Source organism: Silurus aristotelis (assembly GCF_946808225.1).
Source record: "Silurus aristotelis genome assembly, chromosome: 13".
NCBI lineage: Eukaryota > Metazoa > Chordata > Actinopteri > Siluriformes > Siluridae > Silurus > Silurus aristotelis.
The window spans coordinates 1003150-1016321 of record NC_139586.1 but is presented as its reverse complement, the minus strand read 5'-3'; the positions used below and the strand labels follow the sequence as shown (position 1 = coordinate 1016321).

Below are 13172 nucleotides of genomic sequence, written 5' to 3'. Positions count from 1 at the left end.
CACACACACACTTTAATGATGTTTATTTTATATGTCCTGTCGAGAAGATGTCTGATAAGATTCCGTTAAAAGATGTCAAAATTGTATAAATCACATTTCATGATTTTGAACAATAACAGCAATTTAAACATATTTGCACCTTTTTGTTGTTTGGTTTGTTTTCTTTTTTTAATAATTGAATCTACAATATTGATGGTGGTATAAACTTGGCGTCATTATGAACGTATTCATTCAGGTAGGACACCACTAAAGGCCTGGGGGGTCAAATCCACGACCCACCACTTGATTTTTGTCCATATAATATATTTCTATAAATTCATAAATGTCACCTTTAATACCTTCATATCAGCCTTTGTTACATGCAATATCCTGGAGGACCAGATGAGGTCGCTGTAACCTTACAGTTCTCTCTGAAGTTATATGTACAGGCATTGTAATGCAGCATTTCTGAGAACTCAGACAGCTGTTACATTCTTTGATTGTAGATCAAATGTTTATTTGTGGCATCTTCTAGATATGCAGCCCATCTTAGATTAGATCTTGGTATCAAACAAACACACCATAAAAACTCAATCTGAGGAGAGAGCTGGTTTAATCCAGAGCATGGTGAGATTCTGATGGATGGCGTAATCATCAGGATTACCATGCAATGCACTTTTCCACTCACACACACACCTCCTGCAGCTTTAACATTAACAGCTGTATGTGTCTCATCACCCCCAATACTGAGGAGAGACCTGAGTGGTAGGAACAGCGAGTGAGACGTAGAAGTTTACCAGAGTAAACAACGATCCTTTGAGCATTGGGGTATTTTATATTTATACTTGGCAGGGTTTTTGTAACGATTACACCTGCGCATCTGTGGAGCATCAGATGGTTCTTAATTTCTGCTGGGCGATTTTTTAGTCATTATATCTAAGGTAAACTGCATGTTCCCATTGAGGACCACTGAAATCTTCAATAACGACTACAGCTGCTACAGATTTTTCCATCTCTATGCCTGGGAGTAGGAGCATCGAAGTTCAGAGATGGTTTAACAACTAATGGAAAAATTGCATTGAGTGCAGCAGAGAGATGTGGATCTACATGACGACAAGATTCCCGGACAAACTGCTGATCCTGCTTCTCCTTTCATCCCTGATCTCTACCCAGCTCAGCCCCAATTTGAACTCTGGCACTTCTTCCAGCCAGGGACCCAGTCCATCAACCTCCAATACAAGATGTACAGTTGAAGAAGAGCTTGCTGGCAACACGCAGTCTCCTAGTGTGAGCACAAATCCTCCAGTAGTAGTAGAAGAGAAAGAGCAAGACTGGTCTGTGCCTGAAAATTACCTCTACACCGGTGATGCCTCTCTCCTGAGTTCTTCACGCTGCAGTAATTCTTTCCAGTTGACTGCTCAGCATGGTGCTATCCCACATAACATCAAGGCTCTCCTTTACCAGTCTTCAACGTCTCTGACCGACACGGTGAACTTCCTCAACCTCATCTTTCAGGCAAGTGATCTAAGAGAGACCAGCTTAAGAGAAGACATAGATTGGTACCATTCGCTGATCCGATCTATGCTTGTTGGGGAAAGACCTAGCCTGGTGAGAAATGCTCTTCTAAGCTTTAATGCTGATCCTACAACAACTCAACCACAACTGGTTCTCTTGGCCTCTAAGGGCTTATCCCAAAATATCTACCTACAGGATCTCACTTTGGCCTGGGAAAAACCTCAATCATTGCCTCATGGCTTTAATCAGAGCTGGTTCAAATTACTGAATTCCAACAATCCATCCTTTCCTGGCTTGTCTAGACAGGTCCTGCGAAATGACCTCAGCACCCTGGACACACCCAAGTGGGCACATGGGGGCACCTATGTAACTAATAGCAGTGGACTTCAGTGGGGTGAAGCCCCATTTCTGGAGTGTATGGAAGGGCGTTTCCTGCCTGGGTGGTTGCTTACACTTTCTATGCCTTTTTATGGACTGAAACCAGACCTCAGTCCTGAGTTCAGGTGAGTAGGTTCTGTCTCTTCTCAGACCCTGCACCCTCTCAGAACTGTTACCTTTAATTTTTTTTGGCTTGTATGTTGTTTTTTATTTGTGAGATCTTTTAAAGTATTCATGTAGAACCCTACAGCAGAACTCCAAAGAACGTCATAGAACCGTATGGTATGTCAAAACTGGTAATGAATCCTCAGGACACAGCTAAAACAATAAACACTCACGATAAACACCTGTCTTTCTCTTTTATCGGTGCTGGTGGTAGGGGTGTGATCCGTCTAGATGTGAATATCCAGGATTTTGATGTGAACCAGTGTGCCATTGGGAATTTCTGGTTTGCTGACACACATAAGTGTAACCGTACCAGCATGGAGGTAAATCCTGTACAAACACCAAACAGTCCAAATAATTCACATTTTAAATTGGGCCAGTCACTGGTATGAAACCTTTCTTTTCTCCAATATCATTTGCTCTTTCACTCTTCCTTTCTCAAGCTCTGTCCATCTGCCTCAGTCTAACTCAGGCCTCCTGGGTGCTGGGTGGCAGGGGGGATAATCCAGGGGATTAATCCAGCGTTAATCCAGAGATGTCCATATCCTTTTCCCTAATGCAGCTCTTTATGTGGGAGGAACAGAGGAAAAAAATGAATCAGTTTCATAGCAAACACAATGGGATTTTTTTTTTAACGAGACACAAACATAAACCATGACAAACAATCACATGATATGGAAATTACAATCAATCATATTAAAATATACTCTATTAAAGATAGGGTTACATGAAATGCTGTAATTCTCTACAGCAAAGATTTTTTTTATCCTGATGGAGAAAATGGATTTATGAACAGCATTTCTTCTACTTCTCCTTCTTTTGGCTGCTCCCTATAGTTATCTTTTCCACACTGTCCAGTCCACAACATCTGCCTCTTTCAAAACCAAAAACATGCAGCATTTTATAGCTGTAAATAATAACCACAGATTTTTATGGATTTATTTTATGGAAAACATTAGTGATGGGGGTGAAAGCGGTGGGAGGATGGGGTGGTCTTTTAAAATAGGCATTAGCTATCCATTTAGATTAATTCCGCTTTTCTGACATGAGGGCCTTTCAGCACTGATGAGAGTCTGCTTATGTAATTACAACCAAGCACTTTCTCTCGCTCACACACAGCTCTTACCACCTGAACTCATCAGATATTCTGGTTGTATAAGCACATGGTCATGAGTCCTTAAAAGGAGATAAATATGTATTTACGCTGGAAATCACAGTGTGACCTTCCTGAATGGAGACCACGTCAATAAAAAGAGGAATATATTGACTTAGATTAGACTTATATTCATGTCAATAAGAAGTAGTTGTTCAAAGCATTGATGTCGTGAGACAAAATGATTGACTTTTTCATTGCATGCAATATATGGACAAATATTTGTGGACACCTGAGCAGATTGGAGTGAGCTCTTTGAACACCCCGGTCCATATTTAGTCCTCATTTGCTGTTACTCTTCTGGGAAGATGTTCCACTTATGTAGGTGAGGAGGCCTGGGGTGCAGGCAGTGTTCACATTCATCCCAAATGTGCTCCTTAGGGTTTGGGCTTTATAGCAGTAGATCTTCCACTCCAACCCATGGAAAGCAGATCTTTATGAAGCTGGTTTTGTCCACAGAGGCATCGTCATGCTGGAACAGGTTTGGGTCTCAGTACGAATTAAGGAAAAATTTCATGGATCATATGAGATCTAAATACATCCATTATAATTTGTGCTTCCAACGGAACATATGCTTCCACATATAGCTGGAAAAGCATACAGCATTCGTTCTATCAACATAAACCAGGCGAGATTAAGCAGTAATTTAATCTCACACAGATTTTTGCAGACGATCACACATTTGGTTAACACCAATTCTTTTTTTCTCTCACCATCTTGCTGTTGTCTCCTTTCCCTAGTGTGAGCCGATTCCTGGGAAGGGGTTTCGTCTTGGTCAGTACTGCTGCCGATGTAAAAACGGATACTACAGCCTTCCAGCGGTCACAGAAGACCAGTGTACGGAATTTTGTCCCAATATTCCAGGAGCGAATGTTCAATTCCTCTAAAGTTCAAAACTCTGACGCTAATCTGTGGTTCTGTTTTGGTGAAACAGTGGATGATGGTTCCAGGATTACCCATGGGTGTTACCCACTGATCCCCATGTGTGTGCCCTGCTGGCCAGGATGTAAGCAGTGTCAGGATGGTTCTCCATGTTGGGTCGACCAGGACTGGAAGCTGAGAGTGGTTCTGCTCGCTGTGCACAGCTTCTTCATGGCACTTGTGCTGATCAGCATGCTGAGAGTATACCAGTGCCGGAGGACGAGGGTGAGACCAGATCTGGACCATACGTGGAAAATCAGTGTCAGTTAAATATATTCTTGGTTTCAGTTTGTTACAGTATCAGGCCAAAAGTATGTGGACACAGCTGGGGTTTTTTTGGGTCTTTGTATTACACTGTTAGTATACAGTTTCCTTTCACTGGAACCTTGAAAACCAAACATTGTCCACTCCATTCTTCAAGGCTTTCCACTAGATTTTGGTGTGTGACTGTAGGGATCAGCGATCATCCAGGTACAAGAGCATTTCTGAGATCAGTTGCTGGCCTCTAAGTTCTAGTGAAGAAAAATGGTAATATGGAGTACACAGAGATCGAGACACTTCTTTTTGGCGCTAGTTTGTTAAAGAACCATGTGTCCATAAGATTCCGGTGGTCAGTCACTTAAATACTTTGGCCATGCAGTGAACATATTATTTTGAGACACACAGATATAATAAAAACATTTGTATTTTTTCCTTTCAACTGACAGCCAATTCGAGCATCTGGTCTCCTGTTGCTGGAAATCATTCTCTTCGGCTCTCTGCTCCTTTACTTTCCCGTGAGTGTGTGAATTAAATTGGTCATATCTGTTTAAAACTATATGAGATAAATGCATAATAAAGCGAAAGTTACTCAACAATTCCCATTGCGCTGATGACCAATGCCGATCACTTCCAGTTATTATAGTTACTACATTGTGTTTATTGAAATTTGAATCAATTCCTGAAGTGATTTTTGAATAATTGTTTTCTTGGACCATTATCTTCTTTTCTGTTTATAGGTTTTGATCATATATTTTAAGCCCAGCACATTTCGCTGCATCCTGCTCCGCTGGGTGCGTTTGCTCGGCTTCGCCATCGTTTACGGCACTGTGACGTTGAAAATGTACAGGTGTGTATTCCTAACCTGTACATTCATCATCACTCCATACAGCTGAACAATAGCAGGGTATAAGACGTATGGAAGATGTTCACCAGGTTGATCTGCTCCGGCACTTTCTGATTAAAGTAATTTTAAGTTTACAACTTGTGACCCATCCTACATGTTGGACTTTATATTAATAAAGAAAGAAAATCTACACCATCATGTGTTTGTGGTATTAAAATGTAATGACACCTACCATCGACTTCCACAGGGTTCTTAACGTGTTCCTCTCGTGCACGGCCCAGAGACTCCCCTACATGTCCAGCACCAGTGTGCTCAGGATGCTGGGAGTGATGCTGCTCACAGTCAAATGGTTTCTGTGCGCTTGGTCTATGGGGGTCCTTCAAAACCAGGATCGTAACATCCCTCTGCTGACTAAGTTAACCACCTGGGATGGGCAGAAGTTCAGAGCATGTGATTTGGACCGATGGGATTACATGATGGCTATGGGTAGGTGAGATCTACACGGTTATGTCCTGGATAATTTCACATCATCTTCTTAATCGATTTAATTAATAAGATGTGTCTGGTTTTCAGCGGAACTGCTGTTCCTGTGCTGGAGCAGTTCCCTCAGCAGTGCAGTGAAGGCCGTGCCCTCTGCTTTCCACGAGCCTCGCTACATGGGCATCGCCGTCCACAACGAACTGCTCTTCTCCACCATGTTTCACCTCCTAAGGTAAGAGCTTTAGATCATGCTAATATGCTCGACCCAAAAAAAACAAGCAAATACAGCCAATTTCAAACGTTCAAATCGTCTCGTTTTTCCTTCTACCCTCAGATTCATAAAGCCGTCTTTACATCCTGACTGGACGCTCGTGCTGTTCTTTATCCATGTACACATCACCATTACTGTAACACTTGGCCTGCTGTTCTTACCAAAGGTACTTCCTGTTTAAGCAGATCCTACAGGTCTGTGTGTTGGTAATTGGTATTAGTTATCACTAAAAATCAAGATCAATTCAAATGTTATTGCAGTTCCTCCACATCTCTCAACTCATAAAAGAGGATAATGCTTCAGAGATGTGTGAGAATGAAGTGGACCTCCGGCGTTCATGTTTACATGCGCATAACAGTTTTACATCCGGCTGCTGGAGTGACCACAACCTGGACCCCGATGACATTCAGGTAAACGTCCGTAAACAATACACAAATTATGATATAATTTCTTCAAATTTCTTTCTATTGGCATTTTATAAAATGTGTTTATTGTGCATCAGGGTGAGCTGAAGAAACTTTATGCTCAGTTGGAAGTCCACAAAACAAAGAAAATGGAAAAGAACAACCCACACCTGCGGAAAAAACGCAGTTCTCGGCTCATGTTCGGCCGGTCCCTTATCAGACGGATAACTGAGATGCCAGAGAGCATGAGTCGGCAGAGTAGCCGTAGAGATAAGGACGCTTCGAGAGCTGGAGGAACACCAAAGGGGTCTGGCTCTTTCCTGGCAACTTCTGTAAGCACTCGGGTCAATAAGAGGAACGAGACAGCGGAGCCGCCGTCTCCACCGGTGAGGGGGACCGCGATGAGAAATTCTTCAGTGAAAAGCTGGATGAACAAGAGTTCCTCAGAGACAGAGTCCATCGATAAAGCACCAATCTTCTACAAGTCATTCAGTGCTCAAAATCTAGCCGTAGACAACAACTTTCTACAACCGGTGTCCACTCGGGTTCAGAAATCGTTTAGTTTTACAGAAAACCACAGCGATCGCTATCTGCTTTCGCCTAATAAGAGCCTGGTGGAAACAGCAGAAAGTTTAAAAACAAATCTAAAAGATCAGTTTGGCAACGCTGACGTTCAAGACGAACAAACTTCAGGCTTAAATATGGCAAACCAAAAACATGCTGAGAAACAAACCATACCACCAACGTTTTCATCACACCCCTCACTAATTTACGTTTGCCCCTGGGAATTTGCCTCCTCCTTGACCTGCTCTTCTCCCCCTGCGACAAAAACAGAGAGTGGTCTGAATTCAGATGTTGAATCGTCAAGACCAAAACTTTCGATCTCCTCAAGTGCTCCCGGATCACCATACAGCTTTCCCAATCCGATGGCCCACTATGGTTCATCTTCCCAATCTGCCACACAGACGCTCCATCTAGCAAAGAGCATAGTAGACAAAAAAGGAAGGGGTAAATATAACAGTAGAAATGAACTTATCAGAGAGAAGGGCACATTCCACCAGGCCAGATCAGCCACTCTAAGCAGTGCTATAAAGTCGATAAAAAGGACACAAACACCAAGACGATTAATGACCAGTGATGATTCAAAACCATGCCTTGGTAAACAGGCAGCAATAAGAGTCTCCCCAGAGAGGAAGTCCATAAACAATCCCTCTCCACATATCCACCTGTGGGAGTCAGCGTATGAAAATATAACACAAAGTCAAAACTGTGGCGAGCGACGACCGCGTCTGACCAAAGACAGAGGTTCTTCAACTGTTCCAAGGTCAAAAGAGTATCAATGGGACATTCTGAACAAGACTCGTCCACAAACCAACATCGCTGATATTTGCCCCTGGGAAGTGATGCACCAAGATCGAATAAAACAAATAACATCAAACAAAGATATTTGTTCACAGGAATCCCTCAGACAGGCATCAAGAATTAATTATGAACCTCAGAAAGAAATTGAGCAACACCACCGCCTTACTGAGGCAGAAATGCCCCCCGGCGATGTTAAACAAGATCCTGCCAAAGTAGTTTCCGAGGCAACAAAGCCAACTGAAAGAGTTATTTATGTAAATCCTCGTCCAGGAGCAAAGAGGCAGAATCCGGTGCGACAGGAGACACTTCGGACTGAGGTCTGTCCATGGGAAACATGCGACACCCAGGAGATGAGGTGCGTTGATGTACATCCCTGGAAACCAAATGCAAGACTACGAAAAAACTCAGATTCCAAATGTCTACCAAGGCTTTTAACAAAACAACTTACCGGTGCTGCACATGTGGAGATGCGCCCATGGGATTTTCCTGAAGGAACTTCCTGCAAATGGAAATCAGAACATCTAGAGAAACCAGGCGATAATGTAAAGAAAACTAGAGCAACAAAACAGCCGACAAGCACAGCAGAAACCTGTCCATGGGATTTCCCAGAGTCATCACCTACTGTGAAAGACTATCTGAGGAAGTCAAAGGAAACATCACTGAAACCAAAACAAGGAGACACGACATGGCTAGTGTCCAAGAAAGAAGCTCTCTATCCTGAAGAAGCAGAGGTGACGGAGAGGTCAGAAGGGGTTACCATAACAAAGGAAACTGATATTTCAGTCCTAGAAAGAGAACGTGTGCATGCTAAGATCAGTCTTTGGGAAACCCTTATGCTAGAAAGCGTACAGCCGGGGAAATCTAACGCCGATTCCGTGTATACAGATGACTCTGAGGAGCAAAGAGATGAAAATGATGCTGATATTCACCCACAAGAAACCAAACAATCAGCTCAAAGTCAAAATGATCTTGAAGTGCACATGTATCCTTGGGATCTTGAGGTCTCAGAAAGGGAAATGAAGGGGAAAAGGGTCAATCGGCCTTTGACTCGATGTGATGCTTTGTGTCCTTGGGAAATGAAAGGAGGAGCGAATGCACTTGACCCTGATAACTCCAATATCTTCACGTGGGAGGAACCAATAGCAGAAGATGAAAGTGATGCAGAAACGGCAGCAGAGGCTTTTATCTTCCCACCTGACTTATGAGTTCAAAGCTCAATAATATGTGCTTTGTTTTAACAAATTGGACCACCACAGTAACTGTAGACATCGATGTACTAAACCACTGCAAATCAACTGCTAAAATTAATGTCCAGGTCCAGTTTCTATTTATCCAACATTCAAAGCACAAGGATCATTGAGGGACATTTTATCTGCATAGAGCTGTAAAAAAAAAAAAAAAAAAAGGGCTACATATTTGTGGACATTTCACCACACACACACACACACACACACACACACACACACACACACACACATTCCAAATTCCACTTACACACTGAAAGAGATCACTGTACAATTTTCTGGAACATTAACTTTATTTCACAAGACAATAATTAAATCTGTACAAAGATGTCGGACCACGCCACCCTGTGGCTCATTTGTGCCACTGCACCGCCTTGGATTGTGGCACCTCATAATTAAGAGTCTCAAACTCCTGCTCCGGTTTAAGCTTAGGGCCAGGGATCATAACAGTCTGCAGGGGAAAAAAACAAACAGGAATTAGTACTATTGTAGACAGTAACACTATAAAAATCACAAGTTTATCATCTGTGTGTATGTGACTATTAAAAAAGGAATAATTAGCCTTGCTGACTCTTTATTTTTGCCCTAAACCACAGTTCTAAAACTCTCTCGAGCTCCTGATGCAGTTCTCAGACAGCTAACGGCGCTCTCGGCTAATCAACGCTAGGCTGAATCGTTCACACTACCAAACTCATGCATGAATTGTAATTATACCATATAATCATATTTCTGTTTTTTTAGGTTCTCGAAGACCCCGTGTCAAATAAAGTTGTGCACTGCTGCTTTAACGATCTGTTCTTATAACTCCTGGGCTGAAAATGCATTTACTGCTTTATATCTAAAAAGTGAAAAAAAAAAAAAACCTTTCTATATTACACTTATTGGAACAAACCTTCAGGATGGGTTCTTTAGGCGGAGCCCAAGCCGGGACGATCTTGCCGTGTAGCCTCCATAAGCCGTACGGGTTCACCAGGTGTCTCTCCATCACCAAGTACTCCAGAACATCCCTGGGCTCTTCTTCATCTCCCAGCATCAAGCGTCCAAATCGGTCGTATATCGCTAATGTCTTAAAAACAAAAACAAAAAAAAACAAACAATAACGCAAGGTCACTACAGTTACTCTCCACAAAGCGCTCATTAATCGTCTCACCTGTCTGGAGTGCATCCTGATGGTCACTTGGCCGTATAAATTGCCCTTCGTGATCATGTCGGGGCATCTGGCGTGGACCAGCCGGGGCGGCTCGAGAGACTCGACAAAGCGCCAGCGCAGCGTTTTATACCGGTTTCCTCGAACGATCTCCTACAACACAAAGCAAACACGCGACTCTGCTACAAACTCCTAACATGTGACGAACGATACGTTCAGAGCGTTTACACGTAAAAGACGTTTACTTACAGGGTAACACCTTTCCGTCACCAAAGAATGGAGTTTCCCCTTGTCAAACCTGGAAGAGTGAAGAAATTACATTTGGTTTATTCCTTAAAATGGTGCTATATTACAATAGTGACACACAAAGGGTTTAAATAAACAAAAAAGGCCAGAAAGATGCTTCTTACTGTGTCAGAGCCAAATGAGCATCGATGAAGATTTCCTGAGCTCGCACGCCAAACGTTTTACTCGAGAACTCCGGGTCGTGCTCCTTTATTTTGCGCAGCCTTGAAGAAAATTTTTTTTACTAAAAAAGCTCGCAAACACTAGAACATTCGATCAACGTCTGATCAAACCCTACACCTCTATTTTAGGGTGAATATTTAAAACTCATTGCTCTAGAGTCAAATCCAAGATTCTGTAGACATATTTTCCGTCTCGTCAAACATCTCAGATTTTAAAAGTAGAACAATGTTTTTTTTAAAAAAAAAAAGGCAGCCGTTTCTTACGCCAGCTGTGAGGCTGCACTCTGTCGGAGCTGCTCCGTGCGCTGTTTCAGACCTTCTCTGGACAGAGAGGAAAGACGGGCGTCGCCCTCGGGAGGGATGTACGGGTCAAAGACTCCGGCTATTACAGGCACACGGGTATAAAGCAGAAAGTAAGAAATAAATCAATAAAAACATCAATATGTATAATTAACGGTGTGATCTCCTAATTGAGAAATATTAAATATGATGCAGTATAGCAGAGATCTGACCACCAACAAACAAAAAGAGTTTCGATTTGCCTCGACACTGGAACCAGTGCGTACCAGTGCATGAGATGTTGATGGGTCTCTCCATGTACTCCTGTCTGATGACCACTCCAGCAGCACGCGCCTTCGCCTCCTGCTCAGAGTGCGACTTTTCCTTCAGCCCCACAGCCGGAGGGATAAAATAGCGCTTCTTGGTGCGAACAGGAACCAATGCAGCCAAGGGACATTGCACATCCAGAAAAGGTCCAACATTCTGCATATATTCAGATCAACACAACACAAATTGAGACCCATATCATTACACCTCACTTCGGAAACCTCTCCTGATTCATCTCAACGCTCTTGGAGCTTAAAGATCTACACAGACAAGTTCACATCCAAGTCTCATCTTCTTACCTGGATACACCTGAGACTTGCTGCTGTAATCATAAAGACTCTGCTACTGACACTGAAAATGCGTTTATCACACACTTAATAGTCACTCCTATAGATTGCAGGTGGAAAAAGGTATAATATAAACACATGAGATTATACGATGCTCTCAATGGTTCTTCCTCATGCTGTCTCAGGAACCTTGATGAACATCAGCCCTTTCTACAAATCATTGGAGTACAGAAATCTGCTTCTCAAGTTCTTCCTGCTGTCTATTAAAAACATATCCGCGGGATGCTTTAAAAATTATCATCAATGAAACTAACCTGACCTTTATAACATTATTAATCAATATTTAATCATGTCATACCTTTAAACTGCTGCATGTGCTCTGATTAAGGAGTTTTAACGTCCTACAGATGGACGCCGCCATTTTCCGCCAACCTTCTTCTTCTTCTACGGGTGTTATTGTGTACACGCAGCGCCACCTAAAGGCTGGGAGGAACCTGCCGTAATATTCACGCCGTCGTATAATGAGAAAATAGTTTGTGCGGCCAAAAGTTTATGGACACCAAACCATCACATCCACATGTGCTTTTATTTTTTGTATTATTATTTTTTTTAAATTCTGGATGGACACCATTCCAACCATCACACACACCATAGAGCTCATTTTAGTGAACATGGTTTGGAACTCATTTCACAGAAATCATAGCATTAAGGCAAATATATAGAGGCATTCTGGACAATTATGTTGCAGAACCTCATATGGGGGTGAAGGTCATATGTCCACATAGTTTTGGACATTTAGGCTACAGTGATGGTGGGAGTGATAATATTAGTAGTATCAAAAATAATAATAAAGTTAGCAGCAGTCATGGTGGTGGTAGATGCATTAATATTAATAATAATAGTTGTTCATGTACATTTTTAAGGCATTTGGCAGATGCCTTTATACAAAGTGACTTACCTTTATCGCCTTCATACAACTGAGCAGCGATCAAGGGCCTTGCTTAGGGGCCCAATGAATAAGATAAGACATACCTTTATTCGTCTCACAGTGGGGAAATTTCTAATGGCAGCTTGGTGAGGCTTGAACGAATGACCTTCAGATCCAAAGTCCAATCTCTTAATCCGTTATAAACAAGTTACTACCAAACAGTGATAGTAGCAATAGTAATAAATCTAGTAACTGTGGAAATAGTAATAATACTAGCCAACATAGTAGAAGTGGAAATAGTGATTTTACTAGTAGATGGAGAAGAACTGACGGCAGTAATAAGACTAGTAATAGTGGTGGTAGTAGTAATAATGGGAGTAATACTAGTGATAACACTAGTTAAAGTAGTGCTACAGTATTAGACGGTTCTTCACAGCCTTTCTAAAAGACTTAGTAATTAGTAGGAGAAGGAAACTCCGAACACTCCCTTCTTTACTACAACACAACGATGCACTGGGGAAAATTAAACATGCCCCCGAGTGAGTCAAACTGGCAGCTCCTGGAAGCGAGCAACTATTTACTGCTAATATGGAAATGCCATCGGACAATGGTTCGGTCCCTAATTACACCCCCCACCCCCGTCTCCCTGTTTAAGTGCACTACCTAGGGTATGCAATAATGGATTCCTTGCCCCAGGTATTCCAACAAACAGCAATCGGGAATTGAGTCACAAATCGTGGCGTCACGCAGTTTATAGTGA

The 13172-nt window shown here is 42.3% G+C and overlaps 2 protein-coding genes across 2 annotated transcripts; one reads left to right on the top strand and one right to left on the bottom strand.

The window, feature by feature from the left end:
- The first annotated feature begins 436 nt into the window (after nucleotides 1-436).
- gpr179 (G protein-coupled receptor 179) lies at nucleotides 437-9104 on the top strand. The gene is made up of 11 exons (XM_083558046.1): nucleotides 437-1997; nucleotides 2252-2360; nucleotides 3931-4027; nucleotides 4125-4336; nucleotides 4819-4887; nucleotides 5110-5219; nucleotides 5464-5702; nucleotides 5790-5928; nucleotides 6031-6133; nucleotides 6228-6377; nucleotides 6470-9104. The coding sequence occupies exons 1-11, from the start codon at nucleotides 1075-1077 to the stop codon at nucleotides 8936-8938; spliced, it is 4620 nt and encodes a 1539-aa protein (XP_083414172.1). The 5' UTR covers nucleotides 437-1074; the 3' UTR covers nucleotides 8939-9104.
- A 147-nt stretch (nucleotides 9105-9251) lies between these two features.
- mrpl45 (mitochondrial ribosomal protein L45) lies at nucleotides 9252-11978 on the bottom strand. Its single transcript, XM_083558050.1, has 8 exons — nucleotides 11843-11978; nucleotides 11158-11353; nucleotides 10856-10973; nucleotides 10535-10633; nucleotides 10374-10422; nucleotides 10128-10277; nucleotides 9870-10043; nucleotides 9252-9428 (listed from the first exon to the last, which is right to left on the bottom strand). The coding sequence occupies exons 1-8, from the start codon at nucleotides 11903-11905 to the stop codon at nucleotides 9330-9332; spliced, it is 948 nt and encodes a 315-aa protein (XP_083414176.1). The 5' UTR covers nucleotides 11906-11978; the 3' UTR covers nucleotides 9252-9329.
- Nucleotides 11979-13172: the final 1194 nt, after the last annotated feature.

Bases quoted from the DNA above. Each gene is read 5' to 3' on its own strand.
- gpr179 (XM_083558046.1), top strand. From the start codon at position 1,075: ATGTGGATCTACATGACGACAAGATTCCCGGACAAACTGCTGATCCTG. The intron at 4,028-4,124 runs GTACGGAATTTT...TTGGTGAAACAG, and splicing joins AGCGGTCACAGAAGACCAGT to TGGATGATGGTTCCAGGATT. The intron at 5,929-6,030 runs GTAAGAGCTTTA...TTCTACCCTCAG, and splicing joins ACCATGTTTCACCTCCTAAG to ATTCATAAAGCCGTCTTTAC.
- mrpl45 (XM_083558050.1), bottom strand. From the start codon at position 11,905: ATGGCGGCGTCCATCTGTAGGACGTTAAAACTCCTTAATCAGAGCACA. The intron at 10,634-10,855 runs GTAAGAAACGGC...ATTTTCTTCAAG, and splicing joins AGTGCAGCCTCACAGCTGGC to GCTGCGCAAAATAAAGGAGC. The intron at 10,423-10,534 runs GTAAGAAGCATC...TCACTCTTCCAG, and splicing joins GCTCATTTGGCTCTGACACA to GTTTGACAAGGGGAAACTCC.